This window comes from Galeopterus variegatus, unplaced genomic scaffold, assembly GCF_000696425.1.
Source record: "Galeopterus variegatus unplaced genomic scaffold, G_variegatus-3.0.2 Scaffold1289, whole genome shotgun sequence".
NCBI classification, from domain to species: domain Eukaryota; kingdom Metazoa; phylum Chordata; class Mammalia; order Dermoptera; family Cynocephalidae; genus Galeopterus; species Galeopterus variegatus.
This window is the reverse complement of record NW_007727400.1, coordinates 276,559-286,602: the sequence shown is the minus strand read 5'-3', so window position 1 is coordinate 286,602 and position 10,044 is coordinate 276,559. Positions and strand designations below refer to the sequence as shown.

Below are 10,044 nucleotides of genomic sequence, written 5' to 3'. Positions count from 1 at the left end.
GAGTGCTAAGTCCTGAAGTACAGACTGTGCAAAGTGCATCAGCGTGGAGTGGGCTCAAAGACGGGAGATTTATTCTTATGGGATGGGCAGGGGGACAAGTCAAGGGTGGGGAGGAATCCAACAGGCAGTGGGAACAGGAGAAACAGTGGCCTGTGTGTCGGAGTAGAATGTGTGGGAGACAGGTGAGGCTGTACCATGAAGCTAGAATCAGATTTTGAAGAGTGGTGCTGGGAAGTTTGGTTTGATCTTGAAGACAGTAGGGGAACAGCAGAAAGTTTTTGAAGCAGGGAAGTAAACTGATTAAATTTCTCTTTAAGAAAGATTGCTTTTCCATCTCTTTGGAGAATGAGATGAATGGACAGAGACTGATAACAGGAGGATGGTGGACAGAGACTGATAACAGGAGCAGGATGATGGTGACCTAAGCAAGTCATTATATGGACCTGTGGCAGAAGGGAGGAGTGGATGAACTGGGGATGGCAGAGTTCGGTGAGTGACTGAATATGAGGTCCAAAGGGAAGAGGGAATTCAGGGGAGCACAGACATTTAACCTTCAGAGTCTGTGTCACATTCTTTTTGTATCTTTAGAGATCAGCCTTTAAAAATAGAACTGACTTTTGGAAACAGCCAGAACTCAAACGTAGTGAACAAGACAAGTAATGAAATTAGGTTATATGTATGTATATATATACTATATACATATATATATATATTTTTTTTTAACATTTATTTTTTTTAAAAAGTAAAAGAATACACAAGCAGATTTAAACCAAAAGTAAGGAAAGGGCAACACAACTAAATTCAGAACAAGATGGTTCTCAAGGTAAACTTTCAAAAGAAAGTGATTCTAGGGCCGCCCCGTGGCTCACTCGGTAGAGTGCGGTGCTGATAACACCGAGGCCGCGGGTTCGGATCCTATATAGGGATGGCCGGTTTGCTCACTGGCTGAGCATGGTGCTGACAAAAGAAAGTGATTCTTAAAGATAAATTTAAAATGTTTTGAGGAATGGCATTATTTTACCAAGGGTATAGTCTCCTAAGTATTAAGAAGAACCAGAAGTCAGCAAAAAAAGAGTAGTTTTCTTTTGCTGACTTCTGGTTCTTCTCTGCCATTTAAACATTAGATATCATTACCATTTACCAAAATCATGTTGAAATCCAATTTCAGTATAGAAGTTTGAACTGCCATTTCATAAAATAATGTTAGCAAGTTTTCTTTTTTTAAAATTTACAATTAATATATGGCATATTTAATCATAAAATGGAATTAAATATTCACAAATCCTATCCTAGTTGCCTGAGCAACAGAAGCATTTTGATGAAAGCTGTATGCAAACCTTAGTGTACGTGTTAAAATGCAGATTCTCAGGCCTCACTCCAGAGATTCTAACTTGTGAGGCAGGTGAGGACGTGGTGTCTGCATTTTTCAGTCTTCCCCAGGTGATTCTTAAGCACATTGAGACACATGCTGAAAAACTCTGCTTAACCAGGAAAGAAAGGCAGGCAGGAAGAATTGTGTGATCATCCTATTTTTTGTATGCAAAATGATCCCTGCCAATTCCAGTTGTGGACAGAAACACATTTTGTTAAGCTATTCAGCAGCTTGGCCTCGTTCCTCTTCATCAGAGTTTCATGTCTGCTGACTGGTAGTGTAATTGAAAATTTACTACTTTTAAATTTATTTCTGGAAATTATCAGGAGCAAAAATACTTGTCTTTTCAAAGCAAATATATGCACAGAGGCCCAACAACACACTTGATTGTATTCATTATACAGTGAACAGAATGTTAGGAAAAGGCCCAAAAGAGAAAGAAAGTGCTCTGTGTTGGGGAAGGTGCTGAGGTGGTACTCACAGAGATCGTAGGCTAAGCAAATGCTGGAAAGCGTCAGCTTTAATTTCATAGATTTCATTATGTCGTAGGTCACTGAAATGACAGAGTTCCAAAGACTGATTTCAAAGTTACTGGTTTCAAAGATTATAGACTTCAGAGAACTTTTACAGTTCTTGCCCTCAATCAAAGGAACACACGAAGTGTGACTATCAAGTGACTGGTTTTTGTTTGTTTTAAAAAGAACATTACAATTTATACACTTAAATAAGTAATGCCTCTCTTTCAAAGCAGCTAGTTCCCTTGGGAAGATATAAAGCCGTATTCCAAACATGGCATCATCATTCAAAACACTTGAGGACTCCTCTCGTGGCATGCCTTCTGAGACTTTCTTATATTCTTTGAGGGTCTTAGGAGTATCACATTTTTACATTTTAAAGATGGATTTGTTTTGTTTTTCTCCCTTAGTCATCCAAAGGCATTCAGAGAAAAACTAAGTGTTAAAGGATAGATGATTAATATTGTTTTGATCAAAACTGTTTGACTATAAAGCAATAAGGCTGATGTTTTGTGGGGGGAGGCAATTTTAAGAGAGGAATTCCAAAATATTCTATGGATAAGTGGCATCTATGGCACCTGAAATATGACAAATATGGCACCTCGTCTAAAGATGGCTATCGTGAAACAAACATACCAACAAACGCAAGTCCTCCCATATTCAAAAATGACACCACTCATTGAACATGTCAGTTTGGTTGTACATGTAAAAAAAGAAAAACTCTGAAGCTCAAACAGATCCAGTTCACTATTACACTGAGTTAGGACACACAAAAAAGCAGATACATAATAAATGCTTTACACATATTATAGTACAATGCATGATAAAATAATATTATCTATGCTTCCCAACTTTCCAGTTAGCCTACCCAGTCACACCTTGTGTGTATAAGAAGGAAAAGCATCAAATGTCTTGCCAGTGACCCACAGGGTAAACGAACCAATGCCCCTGAAAAATGTTTTGGCTCTTGTTTTCTGCTAGGTGATTTAGAGACTCTTATAGACGTACATTTTCTGAAGCTTTTGGCAGACTGAAAAACTGGGTACATCTTCTAATAGATTGTAAGACAGATCTCTGAAAAACAGAAAGTGCAAAAAGGGAACATCTGTTACATATGAATTGTAAGGAAACATGCTTTGATCTCCTTTTCCCTCCAAGATGTTACATCTCCCAAAGGCCGGCTGTACATTTCCACAGTCCTGACAGGGAGCAGGTAGTCACAGGCATTATTGGATTAAGCAGTAGATTCAAATGTTTACTGAAATGTAACTGTTATACTTGTTTAATTGATTTAAGTAGTTTACTTAATGAATTTATTTATATATTTTTTAGTAATGACCTATAATGTTTTGACTATTATCTTACTAAAATGAGTTCGAACTAAATTAAATAATTGTGCTTCTGTCTCTTAGAGCTGCTACATTGCCACAGCTAGGAGAAATCATTGTTGGTTCTTTTCTAATCAACTTTTTAAAAAAACTCAGCAATTTAAAACAAAGCAATAACTTTGAAATCAGTCACTACAAGGGGGGAAATTAATCTAAGAAAGTTTTCAGTCAAAACTCAACAAATTACAGAATAACTAAAACATCTGGACATATTTATAGTATAATATAACTAAAACAAGATATGGTAATTTGCAGAAAGATTAAAAAAAGAAAGCTGGTAGATAAAATAACATAGGTATATAAAAAAATCTTGTCTCATGTTTTAAAAGTTATCAGCTAATCAACTAACACATTTTCATGCCTGATTCTAATTCTTAAAACCAGATCACCACTGAAAAATGTATGCAATGGAACAATCCATACTGTTTTCGTGTTTTAAAAGTTATCAGCTAATCAACTAACACATTTTCATGCCTGATTTTAATTCTTAAAACCAGATCACCACTGAAAAATGTATGCAATGGAACAATCCATACTGTTTTCTAAGAGGGTTTTAAATTATTCTTATAATCGATCACTTTATATTTATTGAATAAATGGGGTTTATTTAACAGCTTCATTTTATTTATTAAACAGCTTCATTTGAACTCTTACTACACATAATTAGTTCATATGAAGCTGTTTGCAAGCACAAGTTTGTGGCTGATACTAGAGATGTGAAAGACACCATCCCCCCACCAAAGAAAAAACAAAAAGCCCCACACCTATGCACAAATACACCTGATTAATAATATGGTATTATTTTTGAAAAAATAAATAGACACACATATTATCAAAGCTGATAACCATTTGGTTTATTCATCTCTACAGGCTGCACAGGGGGCAAATCTTTCCTTGTATACCTCTTAGCAGAGGGTACATGAAACCTTCTTCTTATAAAGGCATAGTGTTATCTTCTACCTAATGATTTTCACAGGTAATGCTGACCAAGCACGTGTTATATAAAGGCACCATGTTTATAGCTTTACTTGAATTATCTCGTTTAATCCTTGTGGCCATCTTATAAAGGAGACACTAGTTAAAGTATGTGAAATCCCAGTCGTGTTCCTCAGCCAGGTTTCTCAAGAAATGGGATAATTATACCATTCTGGGTGTGGTAGGCAGAATTCTAAGATGGCCCCCAAATTTCTACCACCTGGTATACACATGCTGTCTCCCAGTTACTCTATCAAACTGACTGCATTTGAATTTGAACTCTACTACTTTCTTGCAGTGTGACTTTGACAAATGTACTAAACTTCCTTAATTCTCAGTTTTCTCATCTATATCTACACCTCAAGGGGTGGTATGGGGTAAAGAAAAGGAGACTTGCTCTATACCCCCCTCTTAGAGAAGTGAATGACTGACTCCAAGGCTACCATGTGGTATTATTGCATCCCTATGTCACTAAGCAACTCAGGTCGGAAGTGACAGAGCAGGCTGGGGATGGGGGAAGGCAGAATCACTGTGGCAGACATTCATATTCTTCTACCTCACATTTGCAGTGCTGCTTGTAGTTCTGCTACTAGGTAAAGCCTATGGTGGAATGACAGGTGTCTAATAGACAGGTTTCTAATAGATCTGCAACATAACCAAGCCCAAATACAAAATGGTGCCACCCACCCCTGCCCCTTCCCTTCCCCCTTTTCTTTACGAGAAGCCTCCTGACTTAAACAGAAACCCCTTTTGCTTCTGCAAGGACACAATTCTCCACCCCAATCCACATTAGCATAATGACCCTCCTTGATGGTATCAGCCAGCCCTTCGCACACTATATAAGCTCTACCACCCCCATACCTGGTGCTGTCCCCTTTTCAGGGCAGCCCTGGGCTGCCTGCTACTTTGAGCACAGCCCAGCAGATTTTCTTCTTTTAATAAAGCTTGAACGGTACCCGGCATCTCAGCTCACTTTCTTTCAGTGTCTACTCTGTGAGAACAGAGTCATGACGAAAGACTAAGGGTCTTTTCATTAAGTCCCATCAATGCTTGAGAGGACAATAATCAGGTTGGGTGGGAATTGAGGGAGAAGGCTGAAAATGGAAGGTTAAAATAAGGTACTTCCAATTTCTATAAACTACTTTTCATAAAACATGAGAAAGACATGGGGGAAAAGCACCAACAGAAATAACACATGCAAGTTGTTTAACCATTAGATGAACACACCCACAACTATAGCGGAAGAGTGTTTAGTCACCTTTATCAAGGTTTGTGCTGGTCTGATAATTCAATTTTTAATTTTGGCATCCATATTGGTTTGTTGATACATTATGTTATTTTGTCTGCCCTGTAAAACCTTTAGGAGAGATAAAGTTATTTTGGCATGTTCATATCCATTTTCTGAACAGAAATGTGTGCCAATTGAAACTCTAACAGGAGACTGTTTGAAACTTAGAAACAAAGGGTACACTACCATCATTACCAGGGTCATGTCAGAGATCCTGGATCACAGAGGCCAAAGGAGGCCTGACCCCCTGGAGACCTGCAAGGCAAGAACTTTCTCTCTTTTTAAAGGACTGTTGAAATAATGTCTGCCATTTCACCCCTAAATGGAAGTTGCCTGTTGACACAACATTGTTGCCTTACTGATACGTACAGCACTTGGAGATTAGGTAACTGATCGCAGACGGACTGAGGAAGAGATGAGATCTGTGCTCCAGTTAAAGTTCTGTGAAAACACAAACCAGACATAATTCTTTCATTCAGGCATCACACAGTGACATATTTTGATTCACCAATGTTAAAACTGATCAGGCTCTGAGGACAGTGTATGTTCGGGCAAAGTCAGGAACCTAGTCAAGTACTTACAGACTCTCCAGGCTCCCAGTTCCAGTTAAATCAGGAAATTCAGTTATTTGTGAGGCACCATTTAAAGTCCTGGAAGGAAGAGTACATGAGTATTATTGGGAGAAAATTTTAGATAGAGATAATTCTTATTGCCATTTTCAAAGCACTTCAACCTATAATATTTATTTGATCTTCACAGCAACCCTGAAGGGAGAAAGTGATCTATAAGAGAAATAGAAACTTACAATGTTCTTAGTTCAGGTAAATGTTGAAAAGCAGATCTTCCAACAAACTGGATGGGGTTGTCATAGAAATGTCTAAAAAAACCCAAACACCAATGTCTTAATGTAAAACTTGAATGACAAATGAATATCTGTTCAAAATTTCAACAAATACGTTAAATGTATTCATGTAATTTTGATTACACTGTATTACCTAGCATTCCGATTTACTTGGTTTCAGGGAAACCTCAATAACATTTTGATTCACATTAGGAGACCTTTAGTAAGAAATCCATACTATAAAAAATTTGAAATTTCCAACAGCAAGGCAGATATGAGTGATAGTTACTAAGGGAAAAGCAAGTGAACTGACTGTAGTTACACTTAAAATTTTCCTCTGCTTCTAATATCTGTGGAATACCCATTGAGTGGCTACAAGGTGATTCAAAGTGCTGGCAATTGTATCATTAATTAAAGAAAGATGAAGTCTATATATCTATATCTACTGAAGGTTATATCTGCTGGTCAAATCTTTCCATAACACACACAAGGGACCTTCAAATTATTTGAGAGGAAATGAGATACTCTAGGGTTTTTCTAACATTATTAATTTTCTTGAATTAATTATTGTTCTAAAAGGTGATACATTATTAAAGCTTAAAAAATATTTTTTTTACAGATGTTTTCAATGTAATGTATTTGAACTGCCTGCTCAATGGAGCCCCACACATACTTCTTAGCTGAGTCATCATTCTAGTCCAATTAAATTCAACAAATATTTATTGGTGTTTACTACTATGCTAAAGTATGAGGGTAGCTTCTTAGGGTATTTAAAGACTGATTCATTGAAGAAGCTGTCATTGGGTATCTGTTTTGTGCCTGGCATTATGCTAGATGCTGGGGGTTTGAAGAGGAGTGATAAAATATTCCTGTCCTGAAGGAGCTTGGAATCAGTTGGGATAAAACAAATAAATAACAGCATATCACTTTGTAGTTGACAAAGCACTTCATACACGTAGCTCAACTGATCTACCCAACAACTTTATGCGGTGCATAGTGTAAATACTATTTTCTTCACTTTCAGAGGAGGACATTGAAATGCAGATATTTTGGCAAGCTCATTACCTCCCAGAGCCTCAATTTTCTAATTTGTTAAACTGAGATAATAATACTTGCTTGTAGGGTTTACATAAGAATGAAAAGAACTAATGCATGTGTAACATCTGTCATAGTACCTGGGATAGAGTTGTTACCCAACAAACCTAAGTTCTCTTCCATCTTCCTACCCTCTGATCTCTTCTTTTCCCTTGAGATTAGGCAATCAGTAAGAAAGGGAAAGAACTAGAGCTGGAATGTAGGCCTTATGATTAAAAAATTGTTTTCCTCATATCACTTTATCCCTTAGCTACACTATATGCTTGTATGCATATATATGTTCACATACATGCATGTATATATGTACACTGGGCAGGTATGAATATACATGTCTTGTATGCATAAGGTGGAAGTATCATAAATATAAATAAGAAGCTTTGTGATTCTCAGGAGGGAGCTCTTTCGTGCATTAGAGAGAGATTTTAAAAACTTCATGAAATGGCATTTGAAATAGGCCCTGGAAAACAGAATTTCAGTAAGCAAAGTGAGGGGATGGAATTCTGTGAGCCAAGGAAATAAGAAAAGAACTTAGCTTAGTTGGTTTGGTTTATGGCACAGAGTAATTGAGGAGAACTTTGGAGAACTGGTTGGGAGGGTTGGCTCAGGCCATGTTGTGGAGGGCTGTGAATTTCAGGATAATTTCACACTGCTGCATTTAATGTACAGATAATCCTAAATGTCTATGTTTCACAGCAAGAGAGTGACAAGATAGTTGCTGTGCTTCAAGGGAGATGACTCAGCCAAAGGTGGAGGAAGGGAGACTGGCCTCATCTAGACTTTTTAACATTTAGAAGTAATGGCTAGCAGAGAGGCTTGTGCAGTGGAGATAGAAAGAGGGAACTACAGAGGTAGGAATGGGGACTGGGTAGCCAGCTGGCCATGGGAAGCACTCACAGAAACAGGGGACTCAGAACAGGCTGGTGCTGACAAGAGATGGAAACATGTAAAAAGCAAGGAGAGGAGAGTTCCAGGGAGAAAGTGTCAACACTGTCAACTAGTGGACAGAAGCTCTAATAAATATGGGGGGCTGTTAGTCCTCCTCAGGGGTATTAGCATATCAAAAGAGTGATTAAAACCCAGTCCTGTGGCTGCAAGGAAAGAGCAGCAAAGACAATGCAATTTGCCAACCTTTTAATATGTAAATACTCTCTAATGAGGACTAATGTTTATTGGTCAATATGCTTAAAAACCCTTAGTTTGCCTAAATATTGCCAGAACATTTTAGAAACGATGAATGGCTTTGTTTTGTTTTTCAGTTTTCAGGGCTAATTGGGACTCTAGCGTATTTGTGGCAAATGTCACATGGTTCCTAAAAGCCTCTCAAATCAAGCTGGCACAGGACGACCATCTGCCAAAAAGTGCTCCTAGAGTCATGTTCAATAGTTGTCCTTACTCTCCTCCTCCAGATTTGAGACCCCTCACCCATGATCCCCAAACCTCCCTCGGACAGGTGTCTTTTAACTAAGATCCAGCCTAATACTTATACGAGTATATCTTTACATCAGCAATCTGCTATCTGTGCTAAATGAGAAACGTAAAATTAGTTATACTCTGTAGTTGTACTCTTTTATTCTTTTATGGCATATAAATCCTCATATTCACCTTTCTAGAACAAATACACCTTTCTGAATTATGTCCCAGTGTGTATAAATGTTACTCAATGGTTGGCCTTGATAATAAATGGATATAGAGACTTAGCATAAAACAGTATTCCCTTCTCCCCCACCAATTTAGGCTGGAGTCTGTTGCTGTAAAGGACCCCTATTTGTATATAATAATTTATATTTCTAGTACACTTGAGTTCAAGTTATGAATGACTTTGTGGCCTTGGCATTGATGCTCTAAAAATCAGTTTATTCCTTAGAAAATAGAGATAATCAAAAGCATTTCACCAGATTATTGTGAAGTGAGACAAGGCATCTGAAGATACCAAGCATAATGTGATGCACATCACAGATCCTAGAAAAAGAATCTTTTATATCATTTCAGTGTTCGGCTAAAACTTAGCAGAACACCTTCATATACAGTTCTCTGTATAAATTCTTACATTGACTGAGAGAAAACTCAGGCAAATATAGAACATTCTTTGTATTATATTTAAAAGTGCAATACATGCTACATTTCAGAATGGATACATTTCAGTGCATTCCAAAATGCACTATGGTCACTTACATTGTAATAAGAGAAGGGTTGCCCACAAATGCTTTCTCAGGTATAGACCTGATATTGTTGCTATGAAATCCTCTAGAAAGAGAAAAAACAAGTTATCATGTGTAGGGTAAAATTATTTAATAGTTTCCCCCCCTCATGGCAATAGTCATCATGTTTGGTAACTAGGGGACAAGGTTAAATTTCTCTATGAATTCTGAAACTTATGTACCCTCATTTATTCTCTAGGAGAAAAAGAAATCACAGGCTGTCATCATGAAACAGGAATAAAGAATTTGAAAATAATAATTGTGCTTTATAGAAACATACAATCTAATGTAATAAAAAGAAAATCCACCTGTTAATATCCAATAGAGCACCACTGTATAAAAGCCTGAGAAAGTGGGAACCATCTTTGGAGA

General features: G+C 37.4%; 1 protein-coding gene across 3 annotated transcripts in view; it reads right to left on the bottom strand.

Moving 5' to 3' along the window:
• LGR5 (leucine-rich repeat containing G protein-coupled receptor 5) overlaps window positions 1-10,044 on the bottom strand; it is a 137,195-nt gene that overhangs the window by 9,334 nt on the left and 117,817 nt on the right. For 2 of the 3 annotated variants that reach the window (XM_008576103.1, XM_008576105.1), the window contains 6 exons: window positions 9,647-9,718; window positions 6,344-6,415; window positions 6,120-6,188; window positions 5,908-5,979; window positions 2,896-2,961; window positions 1,854-1,925 (listed from right to left, as the gene is read on the bottom strand). In XM_008576103.1, coding sequence (XP_008574325.1) covers window positions 1,854-1,925; window positions 2,896-2,961; window positions 5,908-5,979; window positions 6,120-6,188; window positions 6,344-6,415; window positions 9,647-9,718 — 423 coding nt within the window. The remainder of the gene's footprint in view (window positions 1-1,853; window positions 1,926-2,895; window positions 2,962-5,907; window positions 5,980-6,119; window positions 6,189-6,343; window positions 6,416-9,646; window positions 9,719-10,044) is intronic. The other variant, XM_008576104.1, reaches the window with a different exon arrangement.